A 15836-nucleotide genomic window follows, 5' to 3' on the forward strand; every position below is an offset into this window, starting at 1 on the left:
GAAAAAAAGGCAAAATGTAAACCCCGTCCACCCATCCCATCTCAATTGTGGTGATTTTTTTATTTTTACTTCCCGAGCGTAAGCAAAGGAAGTATTGTAATCGAGTCCGTCGGCCGACTCTCTACTTTTACGTTTTCTCGATCTTTCATGACCCCTAGAAGACGAAGAAATAGGTCTCCCATTTCCGTCTGTCTGTCCGTCTGTCCGTCCGTCTGTCCGTCTGTCCGTCTGTCCGTCTGTTGTCCCGGATTTTTATTAGACAGATAATCTCCGAAAGTACTCGACCGATTGTTGTGAAATTTTGTACTTATATTAAGAATATCATGTAGATGGTAAAACGCTAACCAAAATTTGTCTAATCATCCCCACCACTAATGCGATGACGTCACTTCAAAATTGTACATAGTAAATGGGTTTTCAATTGTATAAAATAACATAGTCCTACACATGTAGTTTACAACTCTGAATCGACTTTTCACCCGAAACGTCCAGATTTTTGTAAAAAAAAATCAAAATTATAAAACAACATTTTGAAATTTATTTTTAATCTGCTAACCAGAATGCTTTGAAATGTTGCAGATGTTTTAAGGTTATAAAGAGCATCATAAATCTTTAGTCAAAAAATATTTGCTTATCCCCTCCAAAAACTTGATGACGTCAGCTCAAAAGTTTGTGGAATAAATCATATCTAAAATGTACAAAATATGATGAGTCTGTACTTGTGATCTATCACTCCATTCATATTTTTTGGATTTGCATATACAGGGTGACTCAAAAAAATTAATGAATGCGTAAATATATTTTATTGATTTAATCAGGAACTACAAAACCGAATGCTCTCAAATCTTGCAGATGTTTTAAGGTCATAAAGAGCATAATAAATGTTTAGTCAAAATATATTTGCTTATCCCCTCCAAAAACTTGATGACGTCAGCTCGAAAGTTTGCCGAATAAATCATATCTAAAATGTACAAAATATGATGAGTCTGTACTTGTCATTTATCACTCCATTCATATTTTTTGGTTTGCATATACAGAGTGACTCAAAAAAATTAATGAATGCGTAAATATATTTTATTGATTTAATCAGGAACTACAAAACGGAATGCTCTGACATCTTGCAGATGTTTTAAGGTTATAAAGAGCATAATAAATGTTTAGTCAAAATATATTTGCTTATCCCCTCCAAAAGCTTGATGACGTCAGCTCGAAAATTTGCCGAATAAATCATATCTAAAATGTACAAAATATGATCAGTCTGTACTTGTGATCTATCACTCCATTCATATTTTTTGGATTTGAATATACAGGGTGATTCAAGAAAATAAATTAAAGCGTAAATTTATTTTACTGATTTACTCAGGAACTACAAAACCGAATGCTTCGAAATCTTGAAGATATTTTAAAATTATCATAAGCATGGTAAATTTTTGATCAAAATGTATTTGGTCGTCCTCCCTAAAAAATTTATGACGTCACCACAAAATTTTGCTGAATAAATCCTATCTAAAATGTACAAAATATGGTGAGTCTCTTCTTGTGATTTATTATTCCATTCAAATTTTTTCGATTTGCATATACAGGGTGACTCAAAAAAATTAATGAATGCGTAAATTTATTTTATTGATTTAATCTGGAACTACAAAACCGAATGCTTTGAAATCTTGAAGATGTTTTAAGGTTATAAACAGCATAATAAATTTTTAGTCAAAATATATTTGGTTATCTTCTACAAAAAACTGATGACGTTAGCTCAAAAGTTTGCCGAATAAATCGTATCTAAAATGTACAAAATATGATGAGTCTGTACTTGTGATTTATCATTCCATTCATATTTTTGGATTTGCATATGCAGGGTGACTCAAAAAAATTAATGAAGGCGTGAATTTATTTTATCGATTTAATTAGGAATTACAAAACCGAATGCTTTGAAATCTTGGGAATATTTTAAAGTTATTATAAGCATGGTAAACTTTTGTTCAAAATGTATTTGTTCATCCCTCCTAAAAAATTGATGACGTCACCCTTAAATTTTGCTGCATAAATCCTATCTAAAATGCAAAAAATATGATGAGTTTGTACTTGTGATTTATCATTCCATTCATATTTTTTAGATTTTCTTAAGAGGTGGTTCAAAAAAATTAATGAAGTCAATTTATTTTATTGATTAAATTAAAGGCAACACTTAGGGCCGGTTGTATAAACGCAAATCAAATTTAATCTCTGATTAACTCCACAGCAACGATTGTTATTATCATAGTTACAATTGTTCTTAATCAGAGATTAAATTTGATTTGCGTTTATGCAACCGGCCCTTATTATTAGTATTACACCTCAACCAACCCAATTTGGTAGACACAAAATTTGTTAAAGGAAAAACTCGGTTGAAACATAAGGGTAGCACGCTTATTTACATCGACTTTAACATTACAGACCTGCATTTGTTTTATGCGATCACTTGGTTCCGCGAATGTGAAATAGACATGTTTATAATCAACCAATTGTGAATTTCACCGTCAAGAATTAAAATAAAACCCAATGTTTTATATAATAAGCGGAAGTCGAAGCAATAAAACCGATGGTCGTTTTGTTTACAGTTTCTCTGTTTGACTCACACGTATGCTGTTACGCTTGTCATCTTAAATTAAGATTGTTTATACATAAACGATTTTCAGTTGCCGTATACGTGAGTAAATTGTTTCGTTATTTTATTGATTATAAAAAATCAATATTTAAAACGACCCAATTCATTTTCCCGAAAATTTGGGAATACAATAATTTTATTCTTAGTATTACACTACATCTATCCCAACTGATATACGTGTCCTTGCAAAAATGTTGACGTCATCGCAATTTTTTTTAAATTCCCACTACAAAAATGTAATGAGAAAAAAACACAATAGCCATGCAGTCGTCAAGTTTCCGACAGCGAGGGAAGTACTGTCTAAACTCTTTAGACCAATTTTTAGAAACTTAAAACACGTTTAAAATGGTGAATTTTTGTCAAGAAATATGGATTTTGCAATTAGGCTCCGCCTCTAGGTCTGCCAACAAATGAAAACTTCATTACTATTTAGATCAGGGCAAGTAGGTATAGGTGGGGCTTAATCTTTGACTTTAATTTTTTCTTAATATATGTACATAGTATTTTTTGAATAACACGATACTCAAAAACATGTCAGGATTTGCAGTTAAATTTCGCTCCCTCGGCTCTCGACGATTAAAAAAAAATCATCACAATTGCGATAGGGCGGGTGGGCGGGCCTTATATTTTGCCTCTTTTTTCTTAATATACGTAGTCGTCTTTTCAGAACAAGAAACTTAAAACATGTTTAAAATGGTAGAGCACTTCTGGACCCATTCGCGACTTCCGCTTCCAGGCTTTTCTCCGGCCGGCGTCAACAATGAGTCATCATTGCATCATACGAGAACCCATATAATAATTGCTATATAATAACATACTATGGTATTTTTAAGAAAACAATCTGAAATGGTGAAAATCTTAATTTAAAATCATTTCCTAGTTATCTAAATTCAGCGAATTGTAGTCAAACTGTCCCACTCGTCGAGGTGGAATTACCCAAAAAACAAGCCGGCCAATTTGTGTAATTATTACAACATGAATTATTTATGTCAGATATTCATGATTTTTGCGATGTAGGGTTGGCTAGGAAAATCTAATAAGTTTATTGGTACAGAATAATCAAAATCATAAGGCTGGTAAAAAGTATCTACCTCATCAATAAATTAGTACATACAAAATATTTATTTTATTCGTCTTCAAAGTGTCAAGATCATGGTGGTGCTTCAGTGATGGCTCTGTAGACGTCATAATAATGATATGAACACCATAAAAACCTGTTGCTGCAAAGAGATGATCCGTAGGCTGGGTCTGAAATTGAAAATGAGCATTCCCAGTATTCGAATCCTTGAAGTGCTGCGACGTACAATCCTAAGAGAACAGTTAAATTGAGAAGTTGTGTTGCTTGTTTAAAATTATTGCCTAACGTACTCAGTATTGGTTCTGGTATTGAAGTATAGTAAACTAAGATTTGTCAACTACATACATCGGTAAGTGCCAGTCTTAAAAAAACTAATGGGGTTGCTAGAGGTAATTTCACACCTTCACTAACATTTTTGAATTGCCGCCTTTTACGTCATTCAGACTGAAGGTCGCTGAAAATCATGCCAAGTGTTGTGACCTTACAAAACAGAGGTGAAGGTGGTATAGACGAAGATACAAGAAATGTGTAAAATCCACTTCGGAAGTCAGCCATGCACTTCACAAAAACTAACAACTGGTAGTGTAGATGTTTTCAAAACAGTTTAACTGTTCTACAGTTTAAAGCACCAAGTGTAGTACCAGAGGTACTTATAAAAATTGCAGTTATTTCCGGGTCTTTATGCGAAATATGCTTTTGCCGCGCATAATACTGCATAGCTATTGTGTGGGTACGACCATATGTGGATTTTCCACAAGAATTTCATCCTGTCTAGGTGATCTTAACCGGTTTGTTTAAAACAAAAACACAACTAAAGAAACCAAACAGAGATTAGTAAGTACGCAAAGTTCTCGCGTGGGTGAAAGAGGCACCATCAAGAATAGAAAAATTGGTGTACGGTTATTTAAACAGAACTTCTCTCGCCACTTTTATTTCTTAATCAGTTTTCTTTAATATTTATTGTTTACACTCCATTTATTATTACAGATAATGTTCCGAAAGGTGTCCATCTTTCTAATGCTCCTCCTTCCAAATGCCATACTACCAAGAGGTTGTGACAGCAGCGTAAGTGTGCTAGAAAACACTATTTTTTCTATGACTTTAACAAAATTGAAGTTCGTTTAAAAGTACAAACAAGTAGTAGTGGTAGAAAAAATATGGTGTACAATTCATACAATAATAAATGCATTTGTACCCTACTCATACCTACAATTACAGACGTCCCTTATTGAACTTGAAGTTTTAATAGAAATTCGTAGCGACTTGAGTACCCTAAACGAACGAATGAATTACGTGCAAGATAAAGTAGAAGATATGGAAACGAATTTAAAAAATAAACTAACTCAAGTCGACTCAAAAATAGACAACAATATTAAATCAGTTGCAGGAAATATAAAATCACTACAGACAGAATATCAAAAAGTCAAAACCATTTTAGAAAACAAATTTAATATGCCTGATTCTGGTACTAACAACGGCATTAAAGAAGAGTTAACACAAGTGAAACAATTAATAATGGACGAAATAAAAAAACAGCCAGTAGACGACAGACTCAACGATATTAAACAAACATTACTAAACGTTGAAAATAAGTTGATTAAAAAACGCACTCTGGACGACGAGATTCGTATCTTTAAGACCCAATTAAAACAAGACACGGATAATTTCACCATTGAAGTCCATGGATGTAAGAGTTTGCCCAGGGACTGCAAAGATGTTCAAGAAAGAGGTTACAGCGAATCTGGAATCTATCGCATTCAGCCCAAGCTATCAAGTGATTCTTTCTTGGTCTGGTGCGACATGGTGACTCGAGATGGTGGATGGGTTTCAGTTCTAAACAGAGTTGATGGAACCCAAAACTTTTATTTAAACTGGACTGACTACAAAAACGGGTTTGGATCTCTTGCGGGAGAACATTGGTTAGGTTTGGATCACTTATACGAGTTAACGAGTAAGTTTCTTCTTAGTGTCGATTACATTTATTAAACATTTTTGTTGCAGATAGCCACAAAAATGAATTGTTATTTGAGTTGGTGGACTGGGACTTGAAGAACGTTTCCGCGTTGTATGATGATTTTAAAATAGGGAATGAATCCACGGGGTATATTGTAGATAGTGTGGGTGACTACATTGGTGAAGCCGGAGACTCATTCAAATATCATGTTGGTAAAAAATTTAGTACTCCGGATCGAGATCAAGATGAAAATGACGACGCAGAATCGTGTGCGGTTTATTTTCGTAAGTTTTTGGTTAGTTTCCTGTTGAAATAAATACACGGTGGTTTGCAGAGTCTGGTTGGTGGTTTAGGAATTGTTACTACACTCTTTTAACCGGAACTTACGTTAAGCCCAAGCCTGGTGTCAATTATCAGTACAAATCTTCAATCAAGTGGAATGATTTTCATGGTTATAACTACAGTCTCAAGGCAGCAAATATGTTGATTAGACCAATATATGTTTGAAGATGTGATTATTTGATTTGTATGACAACAATAAAAATAAAATTCCTTAATTAGGTACTTAGGTATGTGATCTTAATTAAATGATCTATCTGCATTAACATTTCTAACCGCCCTAAACAAATAAATAGTAACATAAGCTGGTTACTTTCAAAAAACAAAGGTCAATGTATGAAGCTACAACATATTCAATGGTGTGTAGATGCTGTATTTCCGTCTAGGTTAACTTTATTGGTCAAAATTATATACCATCTTTTCCAAAGTTTGCAAAAAGTCTATAAAATAATAGACCCAAAAAAATTTGTAATAACGAATTTACGAAATACTTTTAACACGCACGATAATCCATGACCTTTGCTATATGCTACGTTCGCATGTGGAATTCCCACAAGCATCACATGCCGTCTACTTCTTTTAACCGGTTTAGAGAAAATACAAACAAAACGCAACTGGGTAGTCGAAGCATCGATCAGTAGTGAACAGACAACAACTTGAACAGGTACGTTATTATACGTTCACTTTTATATAGTATTCTTTTCGAAAATTAAAACAAGAGATTCATGATACTGTTTTTCAGTAATAACGTCAGTAAACAGAATAGAGGAATAAAAAGAAATATTTTATGCTTCTTAGAACGCCATGAAAAAAGAGTTTTTTTTATTTTACTTCCGTCCCTTAGTCATCATAGTTTTGTCCTTAATAAATTTTGTTTATTATTACAGACAATGGTTAGAAACAATGTGTCCCTGTTTCTGATGTTCCTTCTTCCAAGTAGTACTCTTCTACAAAGAGGTTGCGACAGCAGCGTAAGTGTAGCAGTTACAGTAAACACAAAATCCTCTCTACGCACAGCATTTTCGAGTTTTTACTTTACACAATTGTGATGACCTGATCAACATTTTTGCAAGGACAAGTGTATGAACTTGGATTAGTGCAGTGTAGTACTGCTAAAATAAATCTGACTGTGGCAAATTACACACCCGCTAAGAAGGGCTGGTGAGCATAGCTAGTATTTATTGAAATAAGAGTGATTTTCGTAAATGACCTATTGCTTGCTTATAAAAAATTCTGAATGAAAAAATTAAACTTAGCCCCACCCACCCACCCGTTCTCTCTTTTTTTTTCTTGAAAAATAAAAAATAAACGTAACAAATAAGTGGTACAACAACAAAAATTACGATTAAGGCTTTTTTTAACAGCCCACGTTCTATTACTTCCCATTCTCACTTTACCAAAGAACATATAACTCACCCCGCCCACCCACCCGGCTTCCATTTCAGTGATTCATTTTGTCTGGTCCGAATAAAAGATGGATCTCAATTGAAGAGAGATAAAATCGTTAGAATGAGAACAGTGTGTTTGGGCGGGTCTAGTATGTGCTAAGATAAGATTGATTTCGGTAAATGACATATTCTCTAAGAAAATAAAGGGTGGGTAGGCGGGGCTAGTACTTACTAAGGTAAGAATGATTTTGGCAAACGACATACCCAATAAGAAAAAGGGGGGGGGGGGGCTAGTACTTGATAAGATAAGATTGATTTTAATAAATGACTGAACAATATTAAGAGTAATCACTGAAATGAAGAGGTAGTGGGCGGGTGGTCCTATTGCTTGGTTATAAAAGATTCTTTATGAAAAAATTAAACTTACCCCGCCCACCCACCCGACCTCCATTTCACTGATTCATTTTGTCCAGTCCGAATAAAAGGTGGGTCTCAATTGAAGAGAGATAAAATCGTTAGAATGAGAACAGTGTGTGGGCGGGTCTAGTATGTGCTAAGATAAGATTGATTTTAGTAAATGACATATTCTCTAAGAAAATAAAGGGTGGGTGGGGGGGGGCTAGTGCTTGGTACGGTAAGAATGATTGTGGCAAACGACATACCCAATAAGAAAAAAGGGGGGTGGGGGGTGGGGCTAGTACTTGATAAGATAAGACTGATTTTGGTAAATGACTGAACAATATTAAGAGTAATCACTGGAATGAAGAGGTAGTGGGTGGGTGGTCCTATTGCTTGCTTAATAAAAGATTCTTTATAAAAAAGTTAAACTTACCCCGCCCACCCACCCGGCCTCCATTTCAGTGATTCATTTTGTTTGGTCCGAATAAAAGATGGATCTCAATTGAAGAGAGATAAAATCGTTACAATGAGAACAGTGTGTGTGGGCGGGTCTAGTATGTGCTAAGATAAGATTGATTTTGTTAAATGACATATTCTCTAAGAAAATAAAGGGTGGGTGGGCGGGGCTAGTACTTGCTAAGGTAAGAATGATTGTGGCAAAAGACATACCCAATAAGAAAAAAGAGGGGTGGGGGGGGGCTAGTACTTGATTAGATAAGACTGATTATGGTAAATGACTGAACAATATTAAGAGTAATCACTGGAATGAAGAGGTAGTGGGTGGGTGGTTCTACTGCTTGCTTATAAAAGATTCTTTATGAACAAGTTAAACTTACCCCGCCCACCCACCTGTCCTCCATTTCAGTGATTCATTTTGTCTGGTCCGAATAAAAGGTGGGTTTCAATTGAAGAGAGATAAAATCGTTAGAATGAGAACAGTGTGTGTGGGCGGGTCTAGTATGTGCTAAGATAAGATTGATTTTGGTGATTGACATATTCTCTAAGAAAATAAAAGGTGGGTAGGAGGAGTTAATACTTGCTAAGATAAGACTCTGATTGTGGCAAACGACATACCCAATAAGAAAAAGGGGGGGGGGGGGGCAGTACTTGATAAGATAAGATTGATTTTGGTAAATGACTGAACAATATTAAGAGTAATCACTGGAATGAAGAGGTAGTGGGTGGGTGGTCCTATTGCTTGCTTATAAAAGATTCTTTATGAAAAAGTTAAACTTACCCCGCCCACCCACCCGGCCTCCATTTCACTGATTCATTTTGTCTGGTCCGAATAAAAGGTGGATCTCAATTGAAGAGAGATAAAATCGTTAGAATGAGAACAGTGTGTGTGGGCGGGTCTAGTATGTGCTAAGATAAGATTGATTTTAGTAAATGACATATTCTCTAAGAAAATAAAGGGTGGGTGGGCGGGGCTAGTACTTGCTAAGGTAAGAATGATTGTGGCAAACGACATACCCAATAAGAAAAAAGGGAGGGGGGCTAGTATTTGATAAGATAAGATTGATTTTGGTAAATGACTGAACAATTTTAAGAGTAATCACTGGAATGAAGAGGTAGTGGGTGGGTGGTCCTATTGTTTGCTTATAAAAGATTCTTTATGAAAAAGTTAAACTTACCCCGCCCACCCACCCGGCCTCCATTTCACTGATTCATTTTGTCCAGTCCGAGTAAAAGATGGGTCTCAATTGAAAAGAGATAAAATCGTTAAAATGAGAACACTGTGTGGGGGCGGGTCTAGTATGTGATAAGATAAGATTGATTTTGGTAAATGACATATTCTCTAAGAAAATAAAGGGTGGGTGGGCGGGGCTAGTACTTGCTAAGGTAAGAATGATTGTGGCAAACGACATACCCAATAAGAAAAAAAAGCGGGGGGGGGGCAGTACTTGATAAGATAAGATTGATTTTAGTAAATGACTGAACAATATTAAGAATAATCACTGGAATGAAGAGGGGGTGGGTGGGTGGTCCCAATGCTTGCTTATAAAAGATTCTTTATGAAAAAGTTAAACTTAGCCCCACCCACCCATCCGTTCTTTTATTTTTTTTTTATATTATAGATATATTTTTATTAACAATTTACCACGCTTACAATAACTATAAAACGTCTGCAAGATTTCAAAGTATTCAGTTTTGCAGTTCTTGATTTAATCAATGAAATAAATTGACTGACATTAATTTTTTTGAGACAGCTTGTATAAGTAAATGCACAAAATATGAATGGAATATTGAATCACAAGTTTCTTACGCTCAGGAAGTAAAAAACGTAAAAACTAAGTTGTGTCTTTGTCCTAAAATACAAAATAATTAGTATGCTTACCTACTGTAAAAAAATAACTCCAGCGTCGTAGAAAAAATATAGTGTGAAATCTGTACAATAACAACGGCATCTCCGCCTACTTGGATAATATATTTTCCTAATTGCAGACGTCTATTGTTGAACTTGAGGTGTTGATAGAAGTTCGTAGTGCATTGAGTACATTAAACGAGCGCATGAATTATCTGCAGGATAAAGTAGAAGACATGGCAACAAGTTTACAAAATAAACTGACTACAGTCGACTCAAAAGTTGAAAAAAATATCAAAGCAGTGACAGAAAATATAAAATCACTTCAAACTGAATATCAAAAAGTCAACAAAGTTGTCGAAAATAAATTTAATATGCAGGATTCTGAGTCCAATAGTGGCATTAAAGAAGAGTTAAAGCAAGTGAAAGATTTAATAACGAACCAAATCGAAAAGCAAACGCTGCACGGGAAGCTCAACGACATTAAAGATAAATTACTAAACGTTGAAAAGCAGTTGAATAACAAACGAACTCTGGATGAAGAAGTTCACTTCTTTAAAAGTCAATTGAAAGACAAGACAGATAATTTCACCATCGAAATCCATGAGTGTAAACATTTACCAGGAGACTGCAAAGACGTCCAAGAAAGAGGTTACAAGGAATCTGGAATTTATCGCATTCAGCCTAGACTATCCAATGATTCTTTTTTGGTTTGGTGCGATATGATGACACGAGGTGGTGGATGGGTTTCAGTTTTAAAGAGAGTTGATGGATCCCAAGACTTCTATTTAAATTGGAATGAGTACAAAAACGGGTTTGGATCTCTCCCAGGGGAACATTGGGTAGGTCTGGATCACTTATCCGAGTTAACGAGTAAGTTTTTGCACTGTCTGTTACATTTATACATTTTCTTCATAATGCAGATAGCCAACGCAATGAACTGTTAGTTGAACTGGTCGATTGGGACTTGAAGAACGTTTCCGCTCTTTACGATTCTTTTATAGTTGGGAATGAATCTACGGGGTATGTTTTAGAGAGTCTGGGTGACTACACTGGCGATGCTGGAGACTCAATGGCAAATCATCTTGGTAAAAAATTTAGTACTCTCGATCGAGATCAAGATGAGAATGCCGACAAGGAATCATGCTCCGTTTTTTTTCGTAAGTTCTTGTTCAGTTTCGTTCATAAGTAAACATATGTCTTGTAGAAGCTGGATGGTGGTTTAAGAACTGTTACTTCACGCTTTTAACCGGACGCTACGTTAAGCCCAAACCAGGTGTTAATTATCAGTATAAATCTACTATAAAGTGGAAGGATTTTCATGGATATAACTACAGCCTTAAGGCAGCAACTATGCTGATTAGACCAATATATGTATAATTATAAATTAGATAAAAAAAAATAATAATGGACAGTTACGTCCTTTTTACTACTTAGTACATACTATGAAGGAATTGACGAGTTTGTCCAAAAAACTATTTATATTTTATTCTCCCTGATGAGGAAACGAGGGGGTTTCCATTTAAATAATTTTATAGACTTATTAATTTTATACAATCATTGACTTTTTAAACTTTGCTTAAATCTTAATACCTTTTTATATTACGTCTACTAAACTCCAAAGAAATGGTAAATTAGGACAATGAAGACAATAATAAAAAATACAAAATAAGTTATTTATTTATAATTTGTAAAGAAATTTCACGCAACATGTAATATAAAACATTACACAATAATATATACAAAAACGTCCCTTAGAGATTCAATTTTATACAATTACTCAGTAATTATGCCAGCCTCAGCCCACTCAACCAATGAGATCAAAATAAATAATTGCATCCAAAGTATCACATTTCTTTGCAACTTTTTCTCTTTCCTCACTACCTTTTCGGCTTAAACCTCGACATGTAAAACTCACAGTCTGTACAATACAAATTCGAGGAAACTACCGCCTTCTTCCTGCACAAATTACACTTCGTTTTTCCACTTGGCACGCTATTATTGGCGTTGTTTACAATAATGGGCGTAACGACCGCCTTTGGAGTGGGGGATTCGGCACCGCCTTTCGTCCCCGGCTCGAAACTGACAGTTTTCTTCAACAATTGTTTCGGAGGAAGGACATGTTGATACGGTGAATATTTCTGCTGGTAGTTGATTGGTTCTTCCATGTGAGGAGGGGGAACCCGGGCCTCTTGATAATAATGATTAGAAACGGGTTGATAGGGGGAGTAGTTAGTGGGCGGTTCGCATTCTGGAGGCGTAGCTCTGTAGTTCTGTCGCGCGTACAAATTTTGTTGGTAGGAGTGGTTAGAAGGCGACGGGGATGGCGGGTGTTGGTAAACGGGATACTGGTGAAGATTAGGAGACTGTCGGATTGGTGGATAAGTGGGGTTGTATTCTTGAGGGGGGTAGTAAGTGGGTGTGGTTTGAGGTCTGTATTGTTGAGGCGGAGGTGCGTAATTTTGAGGATAGTTTTGCGGTGGAACGGGGTTGTAGGGGTAAGTGGGGACTCGTTGATAGGGGGACTGGCGGTAGAGAGTTTGTGGACTTGTACCGTACAACTGGCGGTCGTAACCATTGTAAGTTTCGGGCTCTGGAAGTGGTGAGCTTTGCTTGAGAAGATTATCAACTGAGTTTCTCCGAACATACAAAGGATAGGGGGCATATTCGTCTACTGTGTCATTGAGAGGTATTTCGGGGGCGACCTCTTGCCTCAAAGTTCGAATTTCTTGCCTAATAGCAGCTGTTTCTGGTTTGTTCATCGCTGATCGCAGAACTCGTTCAAGAATGGGGTTAGGAATATAACTATCATCTTCCTGTTCTTCGGCAGTGGCTACTAAAATTACTTGATCGCAAAACGACACACTCTTCTTCTTTCCTAATTTCGTTTTCTTGTTCTCTTCTTCTTTTCCGTCTTCAATTTCAGGTACTACACTTTCCTCGTCTCTTTTCTTCGTGGGGACAGTTCGGGCTATGTTCTCAACCGGTTGTACTTGTATGCTTTCAAATTTCGTCGCCAAATCTTTAACCGAAGTCACCTTACTCTCATCATGCGGATACTTCTGTTCCACATTTTGAACCTCCGTCTGTTTTTTCATACGCAACGCTGCTTGCTTCGCTTGCAGTTCCTTCAACCAGGTATCACCTGATGATTTTAGAGGTTCTAACTTAACCTCAGACTCCTGGGCTAGTATTTCCAGACGTTTATTTTGTAGTTGTGCCAATAGACTCCCCGGTGACGGGGTCGGCGGCGGCGACGGTTCCTTGAGATGTTCGTCTAGCGCTGACAAATCTAGTGGGGGCGGTGGAGGCGGAAACTCCTCACTCGCCTGTCGCGAATGGATTGCAGACCCTAACGGACTCGGATACGGCGGTAGTTCCAAATGTGAAGGCGCACAATCAACTTCGTCAACATCCAACTGCTTCGTACGATCTTCTTCCTGGTGAACATCTGCTCGAGTCACCACCATGTTCGAACTCGGGGTATGGTACATCAAATGGTCGGGGTAAGAGTAGGGTAGAGAAACTGGCGTCACATTGTAGTAGTGCCCAGGAAATTGCAACCTCTCGCCCTTGTCGAAACTTTCATTCAACTTAGCACTACTAAGCTGCGAAGTGGTACGGAGCGGCGGAGGTGGCGGTACTTTCGCAGCTGTCAAAATCTTCCCAGCACTACCATGGAAGCTTTTCCGCATCAACTTGCTTCGTTCCAAGTTTGGATTCGTACTCCCTGTGAACTCCAAGTGACCTTCTGACAAGTACCCACACATCGTGGACGCAGTTTCCGCCCCCTTCAGCCCCACGGAGCTGTCATCCACGCTCGAACTCGGTTTTTCGTTGTCACCGTTCGTGTCGGTCAAATCCGGCATACTTCTATTCTTGCGCTTGATCAAGCCCCCCATGAGAAGTTTGCGTCGGATCTTGTGCTGCTTCTTTGATTTGGTGTCGTCTTTACTCTTTTCTTTCTTAAGAGTGTCTTTCCCGGCTACGATTTCCGGCGCAATTGAAAAATCTCGTGTGATTTTGTTGCGGTCTTCACTCCGGGAGCGTTTTTCGCGGACTTTCACCTCTTTGTTTTTCGAACGAGAGAAGATACTTCGAGATTCGCGACCCGGGGGTTTATCGTAGAGAACATAGTCTTCGTCTTCGTCGATATTCACGATTTTTTTCAAGCTGTCTTTTTTCTTCGGGAGGGTTGCGTAGATTTCTATGTTTTTACTGGGAGGTTTGTCTGGAGGAGGAGCCAACAATTCTTTACTGTTCTGTCTGGAGTGAACTCCTTTCTCTCTAGATCCTTGTCGGGAATGCTTTCCTCCACTCCCACTGCTCCCTTCTCTCGTGTGCCTGATTTCCGGGACGTCTTTGGACACGTTTTGGGAGTTTTGTGTCATCCGTCGGTGCAGACTTCGAGCCCGCATAATACACGTGTTGTGTTTCATACGTGCCAAAGTCAACGTCTGGGGGTTGTTGTAAGGGGCGTCCATTGCAGCACGGGCCTTCGTAGCGGCAGCGTTACATAAAGCGAGTGCTAGGACGAGATCATGGTCGTCTTCCAGTTGTCTCGATTTGACCAAAAGCTCGTCAGCTTCGTCACACAAGACGTCGCAACTTTGGGAAATTTGGCTCTGGTTGTAATCTTCTGGAATTTTGGCCAAATGTCCCATTTTCATGAGATGCTGGATGGTGGTCATCGTGGAACTATCGTTAGATGAAAGCGAGTACGAATCGTACCCTACGTCGTAAACACCGCTGCTGTTACTACTGGAGGATTCGTTGCGTGGAGGGACCGTCGTTGGGTCTTGGGGAACTTTTCCAACTAGATACAAATAAGGATTCTCCATGGTTGTGGACGACGACGACGAAGCGCTGTTGCGGTCACTGCTCCAGTTGCCAGAATCGCGAGTTCTGGGAATGTTGGGGTAGTCACGAAAGAGACCCTCGGTACCGGATGAAGAACCATTACTTAGAGTCCTGTGGATGTTTAAAGGTTTCTGTTCCAGCGACTTCCTGGTGATGTATTCGGGGTCTTTGCGTGGCGGAATGTCGCCATCTACTACGTCAACCCCACGATAAAGATTGCTTTGTATGACGGACAGATTTTGGTACTCGTTGTAGGGCCGTGGCAGCGGCGGCTTCTGGTTCGTACTTCCCGTACCATCTGGGTTTGGAGTAATCGCCCGTCGTGTATTCCCGATGTTGGGTTTCTCAGGACTAGGCGTAACCGACCTCCGCAGAACCGCCTGTGAAGGGGTACCACTTTTCTTTTTGTCATAAAACGGTACCACTTGCTTAGGTGCATTGTCGGTATTTACGGGTGTGCCATCCGGCAAAGCATACAGTAGAAGAAGAGGTTGGTACCTCCCTTTCCTACACTTTTCGACGACTTGGTCCCACCGTGGTCCCACTTCTCGTACCGTAGCATCATCAAAATAAATCCATACGCGTAGCTTCGTATGAAAGAAAAAAGTCGAGTAGTGTTTGCCGTAGTAAGTCACCACTCCGACTAGATTATGAATGCACGTTTCGGCCCATCGACTATCCACCACGGTGTTGAAGACTTCGCTAAGACGCAACGTGGTACCAATGGATGAAAAAACCTCCATTATGTGTTCGAGAGTAGGACGTTCCGAATTCCACACTAAGCCCACAGAAACGATTTCGGGACGGTTCATCAAGGTACGTGTGATTTGAATGACGGCGCCGCAGTTACTCTGAAAAGTGATGAGTTA

The 15836-nt window shown here is 38.1% G+C and overlaps 3 protein-coding genes across 7 annotated transcripts in view; 2 read left to right on the plus strand and 1 right to left on the minus strand.

Annotated features, from left to right (window-relative positions):
• The first annotated feature begins 4561 nt into the window (after positions 1-4561).
• Positions 4562-6244, plus strand: LOC135124901 (angiopoietin-related protein 1-like). The gene is made up of 5 exons (XM_064050119.1): positions 4562-4616; positions 4710-4787; positions 4941-5673; positions 5724-5960; positions 6011-6244. Exons 2-5 carry the CDS (start codon positions 4713-4715, stop codon positions 6181-6183), a joined length of 1218 nt encoding a protein of 405 aa, XP_063906189.1. The 5' UTR covers positions 4562-4616; positions 4710-4712; the 3' UTR covers positions 6184-6244.
• Positions 6245-6601: 357 nt separating this feature from the next.
• On the plus strand, positions 6602-11951 carry LOC135125474 (fibrinogen-like protein 1). Of its 2 annotated transcripts, none has more exons than XM_064051126.1 (5): positions 6602-6679; positions 6903-6986; positions 10248-10980; positions 11031-11267; positions 11315-11951. In XM_064051126.1, the coding sequence occupies exons 2-5, from the start codon at positions 6906-6908 to the stop codon at positions 11485-11487; spliced, it is 1224 nt and encodes a 407-aa protein (XP_063907196.1). In that variant the 5' UTR covers positions 6602-6679; positions 6903-6905; the 3' UTR covers positions 11488-11951. The 2 variants fall into 2 exon arrangements, with proteins under 2 accessions (XP_063907196.1, XP_063907198.1); XM_064051128.1 differs by having other exon boundaries at positions 11031-11271; positions 11318-11397.
• Positions 11763-15836, minus strand: part of LOC135125470 (uncharacterized) — a 57762-nt gene continuing 53688 nt past the window's right edge. For all 4 annotated transcript variants that reach the window (XM_064051116.1, XM_064051117.1, XM_064051119.1 and 1 more), the window contains one exon: positions 11763-15818. In XM_064051116.1, the coding sequence (XP_063907186.1) occupies positions 11988-15818 (3831 nt within the window). In that variant the 3' untranslated portion in view covers positions 11763-11987. The remainder of the gene's footprint in view (positions 15819-15836) is intronic.

The sequence above is a fragment of the Zophobas morio genome, unplaced genomic scaffold (genome assembly GCF_036711695.1).
Source record: "Zophobas morio isolate AGI-343-1 ecotype UQ-CSIRO unplaced genomic scaffold, CSIRO_AGI_Zmor_V1 ptg000008l, whole genome shotgun sequence".
NCBI lineage: Eukaryota > Metazoa > Arthropoda > Insecta > Coleoptera > Tenebrionidae > Zophobas > Zophobas morio.

Excerpts from the sequence above, each read along its gene's own strand:
- LOC135124901 (XM_064050119.1), top strand. The coding sequence starts at position 4,713 with ATGTTCCGAAAGGTGTCCATCTTTCTAATGCTCCTCCTTCCAAATGCC. Across the intron at positions 4,788-4,940 it reads CAAGAGGTTGTGACAGCAGC|ACGTCCCTTATTGAACTTGA; the intron begins GTAAGTGTGCTA and ends CTACAATTACAG. Across the intron at positions 5,961-6,010 it reads ATCGTGTGCGGTTTATTTTC|AGTCTGGTTGGTGGTTTAGG; the intron begins GTAAGTTTTTGG and ends GGTGGTTTGCAG.
- LOC135125474 (XM_064051126.1), top strand. The coding sequence starts at position 6,906 with ATGGTTAGAAACAATGTGTCCCTGTTTCTGATGTTCCTTCTTCCAAGT. Across the intron at positions 6,987-10,247 it reads AAAGAGGTTGCGACAGCAGC|ACGTCTATTGTTGAACTTGA; the intron begins GTAAGTGTAGCA and ends TCCTAATTGCAG. Across the intron at positions 10,981-11,030 it reads TCACTTATCCGAGTTAACGA|ATAGCCAACGCAATGAACTG; the intron begins GTAAGTTTTTGC and ends TTCATAATGCAG.